The sequence below is a fragment of the Mus caroli genome, chromosome 4, assembly GCF_900094665.2.
Source record: "Mus caroli chromosome 4, CAROLI_EIJ_v1.1, whole genome shotgun sequence".
Classification (NCBI taxonomy): domain Eukaryota; kingdom Metazoa; phylum Chordata; class Mammalia; order Rodentia; family Muridae; genus Mus; species Mus caroli.
Window position 1 is genome coordinate 100,573,152 of NC_034573.1, and position 15,172 is coordinate 100,588,323.

Below are 15,172 nucleotides of genomic sequence, written 5' to 3' on the forward strand. Positions count from 1 at the left end.
GCCTGCCTCTGCCTCCCGAGTGCTGGGATTAAAGGCGTGCACCACCATGCCCGGCTTTGGCAACCCTTTTAACAGTTGTATAGAACATCAAGAATAGGAAAAGCAAAATGTGTTTATTATTAAATACAAAACCACAAAATCCCTGGGTGGAAACTTTTTGTTTTGTTTTGTTTTTGTTTTTCGATCCGTTTTCTTTGTAGACCTAACTGGCCTTGAATATAGAGGTCCAGCTGCCTCTTCCTCGAGTGCTAGAATTTCTGCACCATGGCCATCACCACCACATGGCGCAAAAACATTTTTTATAGTTGTAAATTGTTATAGATTTTACCAGAAAATATTAAAATAGAGTTAATATACACCTGTGAGATGGCTTAGAGGGACTTGCTGATCTGAGTTTGATCCCTGGAATCCACCTGAAGAGAAAGAGGAAGAGAAAGACTTGACTTCATAGAGTTGTCCCTGACTTCTACCAGTATACTATGTCATGCCTCCCCAAACACAAATAATAAATATATTTAAGATGTATTTATTTTTATTTTCTGTATATGAGTGTTTTGCTCTGACTGTCCTGGAACTCACTGGCCTCGAACTCACAGAGCTTCACCTGCCTCTACCTCCAGTGCTGGGATTAGAGGTGTATGCTACCATGCCCATGTAGCCAGTGCTCTTAACAGTAAGACATCTCTTTGGTCTCAAAACCTAATACTTGTAAAAAAACAAAGGTAGGTGGGTTTTTTGTTCAACTGGTAGACATAAAAGGCATGAAAGACAGGTGCAAAAATGAATCATCTTTTGCAACCAGTAACTCATTCTATAGTATGAGTTTTGATATGTTTAAGAAGGAGTATAACAGCTGTAAATGATAATGGTGGTGATAACGAGGCTTGTCTTGAACATGAGTTAAGGAGTTGAAGATACTTGTCTTATTGTGAATGGATGTTCATTTATTTCAGTGTTGTATTGGCAGATTCTACAGAGCCATAGTGTTCCTGAATGTGATATTATAGAAAGGAGCATAATCTTAACTTTTCTTTTTTCCTTTTTTTTTAATTATTATTTTTTAATTGATTATTTTTTTTTACATTTCAAATGTTATCCCCCTTTCTGGTTTCCCCTCTGCAAACCCCCTATCCCATTTGCCCTCCCCACTGCTTCTATGAGGGAGCTCCCCCCAACCCCCATCCCCGCCTAGCATTCCCCTATATTGGGGCATCGAGTTTCCACAGTACCAAGGCCTCCCCTCCCATTGATCCCAGATAAGGCAATCCTCTGCTACATAAGCAGCTGGAGCCATGGTTCCCTCTGTGTGCTCTTTGGTTTGTGATTTAGTCCCTGGGAGCTTTGGAAGGTCTAATTGATTGATTGTGTTCTTCCTATGGGGTTACCAACCCCTTCAACTCCTTCAGTCCTTCCTTCCCCTAACTTCTCCATTGCCGTCTCCATGCTCAGTTTGATGGTTGGCTTCAAGCATCCACATCTGTATTGGTCAAGCTCTGACAGAGCCTCTCGGGACAGCCATACCAGACTCCTGTCAGCAAGTGTTTCTTGGCATCAGCAGTAGTGTCTAGGTTTGGTGTCTGCAGATAGCATGGATCCCTAGGTGGGGCAATCTCTGGATGACCTTTCCTTCAGTCTCTGCTCCACTCTTTGTCCCTGCATTTCCTTTAGGCAGGAACAATTTTGTGTTAGTATTTTTGAGGTGGGTAGGTGGCCCCATCCCTCAACCAGGGGCCATGCCTAACCTCTGGATTATGGTCTCTACACGTTGTCTCTCCCCTTTGTTGGGTATTTCAGCTTATGCCATCCCTGTTGAGTCCTGGGAACCTCTTGCTTTCTTGGCATCTGGGACTTTTCTAGTAGCTACCCTTAGTTCCCCATCCTCCCCTGCTACATTCCTCCTTTCAATTTCCTTACCCTCCTTGCTTCTCCCCATCTCCTCCCACACCTTATCCTGCTCCCCTTTTCCCTCCCCCTCCCCTGTCCCTTTCAGGTTCCTTCCTCCCTCTACCTTCCATGATTATTTTGTTCCCCCTTCTAAGTAGGACTGAAGCATTCACATTTTGGTCTTCCTTCTTCTTGAGCCTCATATGGTCTGTGAGTTGTATTGTGGGTATTCGAAGCTTTTTTTCCCCAAATATCCACTTACTAAGTACATACCACGTGTGTTCTTTTGTGATTGGGTTACCTCACTCAGGATGATATTTTCTAGTTCCATCCATTTGCCTGCAAATTTTATGAAGTCATTGTTTTTAATAGCTGAGTAGTACTCTATTGTGTAAATGTACCACATTTTCTGTATCCATTCCTCTGTTGAGGGACATCTGGGTTGTTTCTGGCTTCTGGCTATTATAAGTAATGCTGCTATGAACATAGAGGAGCATGTGTCCTTGTTATGTGTTGTAGCATCTTTTGAGTATATGCCCAGGAGTGGTAAGAGAAGTATGAGGTGCCAATAACTGAGAAGCAATCCATTCTAAAGTGGTTTCTAAAATAAATTGTTAGAAGAAATTAGATGCCAAAGATCTTGATTATGTTTATCCTTGATTCCTACAGTGATAAAAGAGTAAGTGAATTATGGGTATTGATAGTACAACTGGATCAAGCATCACTTGTTTGAGAATGGGCTTTATTGAGAATTCTTGAACTTAAGCCTCCCCAGTAGACAGTGAATTAATTAATTACAGGTGAAGTTTCTTAAAGAAAAACTTGACTTTAAAATAAAAAACTAAATGAAGATAATAGTAATCTAGGCTGAAATTAAAACAGTATGTATAGAGAACTTTCCTGCAAATTAGAATTACAAATTATGATTCCACCTGAATGAGATGCAGACATACATAGACATAAGATTTCTTTTTGTGTGTATAGTTTTGCATATATTACAGTTGCAAGTAAATTGACTTATGTTCTGAGCTTTTTGTTTCAGGTAATACTTTTGTGTTTATGTAATGAGTGTTTATATGATTAGACTTGATTGCTTTGATTTACAATTGAGTAATATTATCTAATAAAAATCAAAGAAAGTAATATACTTTAATTCCAGAGAATTTGTTTTTGTTGGTAGAAGATTCTAGTTTTTTTGGCATAAGGTTAAAAAACCCAGTTTCTATAATATGTAATATATGTTATTTCTGGTATATAAATACCTCAACAGAATGCAGCATTTTTTTTACCACGTGTATAGTCCATAAATTTGATGTTTCTTCATCAGTATAATTGTTTCTATTAATTTTATTTTAGAGAAAAGTAGACTGATTAATTTTAATGTCTCTTTTACTGTCACTTTCTTGGATTCACAGCAAAATTGGGCAGAATATAGAGTTCCCACTTTAATTCTTGTCCTTCCATGTATGTAGCCTACCATCTAAACTTGGCACTACAGTGGTAAATTTATTACAACTGATGACTCTACACCAACAATGTCATCCTGCAAAACCCTTAGTTTCAAGCAACATTTGTACTTGAGAGTGTTCATTCTGTGGGTTTAAGTAAATATATAATAACGGAATTTAAAAGTTTATTTACTTGAATTTGTTTATATTTCTCATGTTTAGAGACTCCAGTTTGAAGTAGGTTATGGTATAAATAGGCCTTTTTGGTAGGAAATCATGCAGGTGCAAGACTTTATTTAACCAGAAGATACTATAACTTTTTTTAAAAATTAATTTACTTATTCACTTTATATCAATATCAGATCCCTCTCTCCTCCCGGTTCCCCCTCTTAGAGTTTCTCCCCCATTTCCTCCTCCTATTCTCCTCTGAAAAGGGTGGCCCCCCTGGGGATCCCCCCTTGCACATTAGTCACTGTAGGACTTTACTTATGGTGCATAAAGATTGAAATTCTGCAGCTCTTCAGTTTTTTATTTCCTTGCAATGATAGAGGCATATTATTTCAGGTTTTATCTTTCTGTTAGAAATTCTTATGAGGTAATATACAACAACTTTGTTTTTATAAAAAGCTTATTTTTGTTGTTGTTGTGGATGTTTTGTTGTCTTTTATAGTTTTAGGTGGCCTTGAACTAGTTATGTAGACCAGGCAGGCCTGGAACTCAGAGAGATCTGCCTGCCTCTGCCTTTTGATAAATGAATATTTAAACCCTTTTCATATACTTTCTGAAGAATGTTTATTTAGTTTCAAGAACACATTTTAAAGTTTAAAAAAAAATGCCTAATAAGTAAACATGTTTTTGCATTTAAATAACAGATTTTTATTTTTAAATCCTATAGTTTGCTTGCCTAAAGTAGATTTGGAGCAGTTCATACACCTGAGCCCTGCTATTTTACAACGTCAGATTGGAAAGAGTCAGATTTTCAAATAATGGAAGAGCCTAAGACTTCTAAAAACGAAAATCATGAACCAAAGAAGAATATTATTTGTGAAGAAAGCAAAGCAGTTAAAATTATATCTAATCAAACCTTGAAGCCTAGAAATGATAAGTCAGAAATTGGGACCAGCTCTCTGAATAGAAACAGTAGTAAAAAAACCAAGCAAAATGATATTTGTATAGAAAAAACAGAAGCTAAATCATGTAAAGTAAATGCTGCCAGTGTTCCAGGCCCTAAAGATTTGGGGTTAGTACTTCGAGATCAAAGTCATTGCAAAGTGAAAAAATTACCAAATTCACCCATGAAAGCCCAGAAGGGATCTTCACAGACAAAATTAGAAAAGGCACCTAGTTTACAGGCAAAAGCAGAAAAAGTACCAAAGTCTCCAAATTTACCAGTAAAAGCTGAAAAAGCGCCCTGTACAACAGCAGCAGCAACAACAACAGAAAAAGCACTTAATTCACAGAGAAAAGAAGAAAACACACCCACTTCTCAGATGAAATTACAAAAGACACCCAGATCACCTTTAGAGCCAGAAAATGTGCCCAGTTTACTATTGAAAGAAAATGTGAAACAGACAGAATCACAACAGACTGGGAAGAAACTTACAAGCTCCTTTGTTTCTATGGATAAAAGGAAGAGTGAAGCTCTCCAGGGAGAAAAGTCAGCTCTGGAAAACTCCTCACTATCTCAGAAGCAGCAGACTCAGACAGATAATGTTGCTGATTCTGATGACAGTGCTTCAGGGATTGAAGATACAGCAGATGAATTGAGTAAGTATAAATACACATAGTAATTTCCACAAGCTCCATTTTGGGCAGGATTTTTTCTGAATTAATGTTCTGTTTGTTTTTTTTTTTTTTTTTTCCTGGTTTAGCGCTTTAATTACAAAAAATTGAAAACAAGCAAAACCTTTATTATTATCTGTGTGTATGCATGGGTCTTAGTTATAGGATATGTACATAATGAGTTTAGTGGGTGTTTCTGAGTACTCTACTTACTGATATTAGGGGTCTCTTATCCTTGTCTGGACAAGGATGTGTGTTACATCTTAGGCCTTCTACACTATTTAGATTTTTTAAAAGATGGTCTCATTGTATATTACAGACTGGCCTTGAACTATGTAATTCAAACTGGCCTAGAACTCTTTTTAAACTTTTAAATTTATTATTAATTATGTACATATATGTGTATAGGCGTGTATGTGTGTGTGTGTTTTACATGTGCATTCAGAGGCCAATAGTATTGAATCTCCTGGATCTAAAGTTACAGATGGTTTTGGATCACTTGGTATGGGTGCTAGGACTTGTACCTGACTCCTGTAAGAACAGCATATGCTTTTAACTGCTGAGCCATCCCTCTAGCCCTAGCCTTGAATTCTTAAGAATCCTACTATTTCAGACATGTCTGATTGTGAGCCACCATGTGGTTGCTGGGATTTGAACTCAGGACCTTTGGAAGAGCAGTCAGTGCTCTGACTCGCTGAGCCATCTTGCCAGCCCTTCAGACATCTCTGAAATGCTGGGGTTACATGACCTCACTGCTGTACCCTGTTCTCCAGTCTTTAAAAACATAATCTTAGTAATATATTCTTATTCATATGTATGTGTGTGTGTGTAAGTATATGGTTCCTATTTGTAGTCCAGTTTTGTGTTCACAGTGGAAAATGGAAAGAAACCCAACTCTAGGTCTCAAGGTCGTTTCCTGTTTGATGGTATAATATAAAACTAATTTTCAGTGGTTAAAAACTTGAGAAAGTACATGATTTAATTTTGTTAAGTGTGAGACTGATTATAAATGTGATTCAATATTGATTAGAGCAGGAATTTGAGGGTGTGATACAATATCAGCTTTCAGGGCCTCTTTTGGAAAATGAGTCTTTTAGGTTATAAAGAACATTGTGTGTGATTTTGAGAGACTTTTAAGAGGTCAAAGATAGTTCTATATAAAGTTTTCTATTTTATTTGTCTTTTAAAATCTTTTTGGCTCAGTACACCAGAATTTTTGTTCAGGAGTTAAAGTAGAAGCAGAGATTAAGATTTAAACTGTTAGCCGGGCAGTGGTGACACACACCTTTAATCCCAGCACTTGAGAGGCAGAGGCAGGTGAATTTCTGAGTTCGAGGCCAGCCTGGTCTACAGAATAAGTTCCAGGACAGCCAGGGCTATACAGATAAACCCTGCCTGGGGGGGAGATTTAAACTGTTAAAATTTACTTGAACTATTACTGTAATTTTTTTTTTTAATACATTGGGATCCTCTGTTTGTGTGTGTGTGTGTGTGTGTGTGTGTGTGTGTGAAAGAGAGAGAGAGAGAGAGAGAGAGAGAGAGAGAGAGAGAGAGAGAGAGAAAGAGAGAAAGAGAGAGGGAGATTGAGATTTTTTTTTAAAGAGTGTCCTTCTGTGATGTACTGTACCAGGCTGCCCTTGATCACCTTGGTGCTGAGATTATAGTCATGGTCGCCACATCCGAGTTTTACTTCTGTTTCAAGATGTTTTGGCTGGCTTTGGTGGCCATTCTTTTTATAATATCAGTACTAACACTAAGGAGAAAGAGGAAGGTGGATCTCTGTGAGTTTGAGGCCATCCTGATTTACATAAAAGGTTCCAGGCCAGCCAGGCTTACCTGTAAGCATGAACCACCACTTTTAAGCTTTGTTTTTACTTTCAATTAATTATCTAAGTATATGCATACTTTCTTCCTACTCTCCTCTGCTCCCCTCTGGTTTATCAGAGTTATGTAGCTTAGGCTAGCCAGAAATTGCTGGGTAGCCAAAGATGACCTCATCGTATCTCTACATTCCAAATGGTAGGATGCTCAGCGCTCGCTCTCTCTCTCTCTCTCTCTCTCTCTCTCTCTCTTTCTCTTTCTCTGTGGGAGGTACTCTTATTTTGTTTTGATTAAATCAGTAATTTGCGAGAGGCAGTTGTTTTTATCACTGGAGAATAAAATTGATGTAAAAATAAAAATAAACTGGGTCTGGACTTTAACTCACCGAGTAGAACAGTTGCCTAGGATGCATAAAGCCCTGGAGTTGATTGCTAGCACCCTTCTCAATTTTTTTTTCTTTTACAAATGTCTTAATATAGTTTGTAAAATGTTGGTAAAGAGTTCAGAAATAAGACTGGTGAGTTGTCTCAGCAGTTGAAGGCACTTGCCATTAAGTCTGATGACCCGAGTTTGGTTTCTGGAACCCACATGATAGAAGGGAAAGAACTGACTCCCTGAAAATTGTCCTCTGACTTGCACATATTTCCCCCACCCTCAATATATATATATATATTCACACATGCACACACACACACACACAAACACACACACTCAGAAATAGCTACCTTTTCATTTCTAGTAGGTTACAGATAATGGTCTGTATTTAATTGGGTTTGCTTACAGTGTCAGAGGTTTAGTCCATTGTCATGGTGGGGGCAAGGTGGCACACAGACAGGTTTTGGTGCTGGAGAAGTAGCTGAGAGTTGGACATCTGGATCTGCAGGAAGCAGGAGAAGAGAGAGAAGACTGTGCTTGGAATAAGATTTTTAAAACCTCAAAAAAGCTCACCTAGTGGCATACATCCTCCAACAAGGTCACACCACTCAGTCCTTTCAAATAGTGCCACTCCCTGGTTACCAAATACTCAACTCTGTACTCATTCAAGCCACCACAGTGATCTGTGGTGCATAGTTTGGGTCAGTTTACTAGTTGCTATTTTAATGTTGATTCTAAAAAAAGGAAATAATTTCATACTTTTAAAAAAGATAACTTTATGGGGGCTGAGTTCAATTCCCAGCAACCACATGGTGGCTCTCAACCATCTCTAATGGGATCTCATGTCTTCTGGTGTGTCTGAAGACAGAAAAATAAAATAAATCTTTTTTTAAAAAGATACTTTATTTTTCACAGATTTATTTATTCAGTATATTTATATGTGCTGCCTGAGTTTTTGTGCACTCTGTGCAGATAGGTATCTGTGGAGCATCAGATTCTTTGGAAATTGAGTTACCTGGTATGGGTGCTAGTAATCAAACCTGGGTTTTCTATAAGAGCTTTAAGTGCTCTTAAGCACTGAACTATTTTTCCACCCCTATTTTATTTGTAATTGTGTATATGTCTATATGTTGGTATGTGCATCTGAGTGTGGGTGTCTAAGGAAGCCAGAGACCTTTGATCTCTTAGAGCTGGTATTATAGGTGGTGTGGGTATTGGGAGTCAAAATCTGCTTCTCTGGAAGACTAGTATATACCCTATATTTGATGTAGGGTCTCGCTTTGTAGCCTTGGATCCCTTAGAATTTGCTGTAGACCTGGTTGGCTTGGTGTTAATGGAGGCCAGAAGAAGGCATTAGATCCCTAGGACTGGAGTTACAGACAGTTTTAAGCTGTCATGTAGGTGCTAGAAATAGAACCTTGAAAAGCAGCCAGTGCTGCTTTTATTTTATGTTATTTTTCTTTTATTTTTTTTCCTTGACAGGGTCTCTCTATGTAGCTCTGGCTGTTGTGTGATTCACTGTGTAGACCAAATTGGCTTTGAAGTTAGAGAGATCTGTCTGTCTCTGCCTACCCAGTGCTGAGAGTGGGGGGGTGGGGGGGGAGGATATTATCATGCTTGCCTACCACCAATGTACTTAATTGCTCAGCCATCCATCTCTTTAGTCCCTTAGTATTCCTTTTTTTTGTTTTTGTTTTTGTTTCTTTTTAAGACAGGATTTCTCTGTGTAGAGCTAGATGTCCTGGAACTTGCTCTGAAGACCAGGCTGGCCTCGAGCTCCTGAGGATCTCTTTCTGCCTCTTGAGTATTTGGGATTAAAGGTGTTTACCACCACCACTTGGCTAGCACTGCTTTTTAAAAGGATTACATTTATTCATTTATTTTATGTATGGGTGTGCACATGGTGTACATATGTGGATATGAATTCTGGGGATTGAATTTAGGTCATCAGGCTTAGTGGCCTGGCCAAGTCTTCTCAGCCATCTCATGAGCTTACCATGCATATATCTTATTTAACATAAACTAACAGCTTGTACAACAAAGTAATGTATACAGAGTTTACCCCCATAGTTAAATGTTTATTGTTTTATCATTTTTAATGATGATAACTGATTGCTTCTTTTGTAGGTAAAATGAAGAGTGAGGAATCTAACAAAGAAAATTCTTCTGAGATGGACTATTTAGAAAATGCCACTGTGATAGATGAATCTGCTTTGACACCTGAGCAGAGGCTAGGCTTGAAACAAGCAGAAGAACGTCTAGAAAGAGATCACATCTTTCGACTTGAAAAAGTATGCTATGCTATGTTAGTTACTGAGGGGAAATATATGCTTTATGACTTTTTCTAGAGTGTGACACTTAACACTTTGTATCACTTTTATTGATGAGACTCATAGTATTCTGGTCTCTTAGGCAACACTCCACCCCCAGTCAGCCAATGTACTTGTAAAATCACCTCTTTTTTGCTTGTTGGTTTTTTGCTTTTTTTGAGAAACAGTCTTATTGTGTAGTCTTGGCTGGTCTGGAACTCACTATGTAGACCAGGTGGGCTGTGAGCTCAGAGATCTACTTACTTCTGCCTCCTGATTGCTGAGATTAAAGGTGGGCCATCAAGCCTGGCATAAGTTGACTTTTATTTATTGTAGGCATTAACAAACTATGATCTATCTCTTGGTTTTGTTTGAATATGGAGATATATTTTACTTCCTTTTTTTGTAAATAGTTAGTGGGACACAGCCATACTCATTTTTTTAATATATTATCTATGGCTGCTTCTGTGCTGTGATGGCAAAGTTGACTGGAGACCATTTGGCTTGCTTAAAATATTTACTGTTATCTTTCTTTTCCCCTTTCCTTTTCTTTTATTTTCCTTATTTCTGCTTCTCCTTTTCCTATGCATTTTCCTTCCCTTCCATTCCCTATTGTTTGCCTTTTATGACTGTAGCCTAGGCTGTACCTCATAAAGGTTCCTAAATGTTGTGATTGTATGAACGAATGGTCATGCCTTTCTAGTATTTACTGTTTTTCTTATTTTTAAAAAATATTTATTTAAATTTCTAATTATATGTATGTGTATATTATTTGTATGGGATATGTGCATGTGAGTGTAGGTTCCCTTGGAAGCCAGAAGAGGGCATCAGATGGAGCCAGAGTTACACATGGCTGTGGGATGCCTTATGGAGTCTGGGAACTAACTTGGGTCCTCTGGAAGAGCAGTATACACTCAACTATTGACTCATCTCTTCATTCCCTATGTTTACTATTTTTCAAAGCTTAAAATATTTACTAAAATGCTACTTGGGTTGATTTAAAATAAGCTGCTGACTGATTATTTATTCCTTCACTTAGTAAATATGGAGTGCTTGTTATACGGCACAGCTGTGCCAGACATCAGGTGTATATCGAGTAAAAATGGCTGTTACTTTCCATTAGAAGTTAAAAGTCTAGCTTTAAATATAGTTCATTAGCAAAGCATTTGCCTAGCAAGCAAAAGACATTAGATTTAGTCGTCCCCCCCCACAATTTATTCAGTTATTCAGATGGATGAAAATAAATTATTAAATACTAGTTTATATTATTATACATATTGTTAAATTCTTTTTCTCCTTTTACTGAATACTAGAAATAAGAAACTTTTTTTTAAACATGTGTAGTGCTAATTAATTTTTTAACCTGGAAACACATTCATAGGTTAAGCAATAAAAACACCACTAGATATTGAAAAATCAAAAATCAAATTGCAGAGAAATATGTACTTAAGTTTATAAATATGTATACAAAAGGTAGGACATTATTCTCAAAGGAATGCAAGTAATAGTATGATTTTATATAGTTTAGAAAAACAAAATACCTAGATTGATGAAAGAAATCCTTGTGAGAACACTTGTCCCATTTTGTATTTTATTTATTACTGTATAACAGTTGGTCCATAATTAGAGTTAGCATGCATATTAATAAAGCAGGTGGATTTTGGAGTCATCTGGTTTACCACTGTCACTTACTGGTAGGAAACAATATGCTATTTAACCCTTTTTAAAGGATTTTTTTTCCCCCTTTCTTTTTACTTAAAGTGTATCATAGGTGTTTTGTCTGCATCTGTGTGTGTGTGCATCATGTAGATGCCTGGTGCCTGCAGAGTCTGGGAGAGGGTATCAGACCCCCTGGAACTGGAGTAAAGAAAGATAGTTGTGAGCTGCCATGTGCATGTTGGGAATCAAACCTGGGTCTTCTGAAGAGCAGACAGTGCTCTTAATCTGTGAGTCATCTCTCTAGCCCCTATTTAACTTAATAGTTTCTTCATCACCTTCTTAGGACCAGGATCATGGCTCAGTGGATAAAGTGACTACCACACTAGCATAAGGATAGAGTTTAGATCTGCTAAATTCATATTAAACTAGATGTGGTAGTATATGTATTCTCAGCTGACGAGAACAGTAGAATATCTAGAAGCTCACGAATCAGCTAGCTTAGTAGACATGATAGTGAATAACAGACCCTGCCTCAAACAAGATAGAAGGAGAGGAGTAATAGCTGAGGTTCCCCAAGTACACATGTGTGTGAACATATATACATACCACCTAGCTCATAGAACTGTTGTGTTAGATAGGATAATGTAAGTGAAGTTTTTGACATAAAATATAGTATAAAGATTAGCTAGTCTATATTCACTTAAAATTGTTTTTTGTTACATAAACATAGACATAGAAGTAGGCCTCTGTGATATTTATTCCAAAATGAAATACCATCCTAGTATTCTTCCTTTTTACTCAGTGTTCTTGTCTGAAGTTGGGTTTCTCCCGCCCCACTAAAAGAATCTAGACATGGTCTGTCCACTAGCATTTTAATCACAGATTTCACGACTCCCTCAGTGATCTCATCAGTACTTTATGGCTTTGTTAGGTATTAGGTGTATATGTTTTCACTTCCCAAATTAAGCTCTTTATTACTCTGCCACTTTTGTTACCTCTTTTCTGGGTTATTTGCAGTATGCTAATGACTCGGAATCAGTCTTTCATTCCTGTTCTTAGAAAACAAATGGTTCTTTTAAAATAAAGATTAGAGCTGTATATTTATTCGCTATTGCCTCAGGGAAATAGTTTAATACTTGAGGTTTAAATCCTTGTCAGTAAAATAGAGAAACTTAACAGTCTTAAAAATTAATAATGCTTTATAAATGTTGAGTTTGTTTCTAGTAGTCTATGGTAGGACTGTTTCTAAATTTGATGCAGGTTTCTTATTAAAGGATATCATTTATTGAGGCTGTAGAGATGGCTTAGTGTTTTAAGAGCATTTGCTATTCTGACAGAGGACCTGAGTTCAATTCTTAGTACCACGTTGTGGTTCACAGTGTCTCTGTAATTTCAGTTAAGAGGATCGATCTTGACACTATCTTCTGGGGCCATCATATACATGCAGTGCACTTAAATACTTTTAAGCCAAATTCTTACATACATGGAATATGAATAAATAAAATCTTTTTAAAAAGAATATATAGGGCTAGAGAGATGACTCAGTGCTGTTCCAGACTGCTCTTCCAGAGGTTCTGAGTTCAATTCCCTGCAACCACATGGTGGCTCATAACCATCTGTAATGGGATCTGATGCCCTCTTCTGGTGTGTCTGAAGACAGCTACAGTGTAACTTGTGCATAAAATAAATAAATAAATCTTTATTTCCGTCCCCTCCAAAAATAATATATATTTCCAGATGAGAAAACCCTTTTGTCAGGCATTCCATTGAATATTGAAGATTAATCTGAAATAAAATGCTAAATATTGCTGAAATTTTAATGTAAGACAATAGAAACAGTGATACAAAATTAGCATTTTAAAGCTTTCTTTTTATTTAATGCATATAGGTGTTATTTTTACTGTAAAGGAGTGTTGACTTTGGACTTAAGATACATATGAACTGAAATTCATTATGTCTTCAGTACTATTGAATTGGTGTGAAGTTCCAAGCTTCATAGTTTTTATATCTATAAAATAAAAATATTAATCTTACTGGATTATTAAGAATTAAAATGACAATTATATATGAAGGATTTGGCATAGTGTCTGATACCTTCTACCACTTATTTTATTATTTTGAGAAAACAAAATTATGAGTGAAGTTCCGTGACTTGTAGTTTTTTTGGGGGGGGCTGGGTGAGGAAAGGGTTTATTTGACTTACACTTCCATACTGCTGTTCATCACCAGGGAAGTCAGGACTGGAACTCAAGCAGGGCAGGGAACAGGAGGTGATGCAGAGGCCATGGAGGGATGTTCTTTACTGGCTTGCTTCCCCTGGCTTGCTCAGCCTGCTCTCTTAAAGAACCATGACTACCAGCCCAGAGATGGTCTCACCCACAAGGGGCCTTTCCCCCTTGATCACTAATTGAGAAAATGCCTTACAGCTGGATCTCATGGAGGCATTGTGACTTGTATTTTAACGTGCCCAAATTGTTGTTCTTTCAGAGCATTTACCTAAAGAGAATATCAGTTTATTCTCATGATACTGTGATTGATTGGAACATTTTTAGAACTCAGTCTTGGAAATTGTCTTCAATAATGTGATCCATTCATTTCATATCTCAACATAAGGGTATATTTTATTTTTCAGAGTACTCATAAAGACCAAAAATTAAGTTTGAAATTGATTTTGAGGACAACATTGGAATAAGATTTAAGGAGCAAGATGATATTAGATAAGTAGTAGTAAGCCTATTTAGCATTTTTGTGCTACAGTTTGAAGTTAGTATTTGATATTCTATAATGACTATCTTGAAAACGTTAATTATCTTGAGTATATTAGTTCTGACTGCTTATTAAACATCAGTGTTCTTGCAGTGCTTACTTGGTTTCTTTCTTGTGGTGCTAGTGGGTGTCTAACCTGAAGTCCTAGCACATGCTAGGCATGTGTTCTACCACTGAGCTTCATAGCAGCTCCTCAGTGCCTTTCCAGTCTCTTACAGTTATATAATCACATTGTTCACTTATCTAATCTATCACTTCTTGGATTACTGAAAAGGTGTGTTTTTAAACTTGTTTCTTCAGCGGTCACCAGAATATACCAATTGCCGTTATCTATGCAAACTTTGCTTAATTCACATTGAAAACATCCAAGGAGCACATAAACATATAAAAGAAAAACGACATAAGAAAAATATTTTGGTAAGTTACTTTTAAAAATGTTCTTTATTTAGTATTTGAATTGTAAAAGCATACTAGGCAATTTTCCACCTATGAACCTAATAAAGAAGCATGCTTTGAGTCTTATATCAATAACTAAAGCGATAGCCTTGAAAGCTGTGATTAATTTATCTCCTGTGGTTAGAACGAACCTTCTAGGTTCCAGTTTAATCATGCTAAAGATAGCTGAACTGGGGCCGGAGAGATGACTCGGAGGTTAAGAGCACTGACTGCTCTTCCAGAGGTCCTGAGTTCAATTCTCAGCAGCAACATGGTGGCTCACAACCATCTGTAATGAGATCTGATGCCCTCTTCTGTTGTGTCTGAAGACAGCTACAGTGTACTCATATGCATAAAATAAGTAAATAAGTAAATCTTTTTTAAAAGGACATGGTAGCTTTATTTTTATTTTTTTAATTAGGTATTTTCTTCATTTACATGTCCAGTGCTATCCCAAAAGTCCCCCATACCCTCCCCCACCCACTCCCCTACCAACCCACTCCCACTTCTTGGCCCTGGCGTTCCCCTATACTGAGGCATATAAAGTTTGCACGACCAATGGGCCTCTCTTTCCACTGATAGCCGATTAGGACATCTTCTGATACATATGCAGCTAGAAACAGGAGCCTCGGGGGGTACTGGTTAATTCATATTGTTGTTCACCTATAGGGTTGCAGACCCCTTTAGCTCCTT

General features: G+C 37.3%; 1 protein-coding gene and 1 non-coding gene across 7 annotated transcripts in view; both read left to right on the plus strand.

The window, feature by feature from the left end:
- Positions 1 to 15,172, plus strand: part of Tut4 (terminal uridylyl transferase 4) — a 128,675-nt gene that overhangs the window by 43,076 nt on the left and 70,427 nt on the right. For all 6 annotated transcript variants that reach the window (XM_021159717.2, XM_021159719.2, XM_029476801.1 and 3 more), the window contains 3 exons: positions 4,228 to 5,099; positions 9,438 to 9,601; positions 14,345 to 14,461. In XM_021159717.2, the coding sequence (XP_021015376.1) occupies positions 4,319 to 5,099; positions 9,438 to 9,601; positions 14,345 to 14,461 (1,062 nt within the window). In that variant the 5' untranslated portion in view covers positions 4,228 to 4,318. The remainder of the gene's footprint in view (positions 1 to 4,227; positions 5,100 to 9,437; positions 9,602 to 14,344; positions 14,462 to 15,172) is intronic.
- LOC115031040 lies at positions 722 to 849 on the plus strand. The gene has a single exon (XR_003836618.1). It is a non-coding gene; the product is annotated as a small nucleolar RNA SNORA40 (small nucleolar RNA).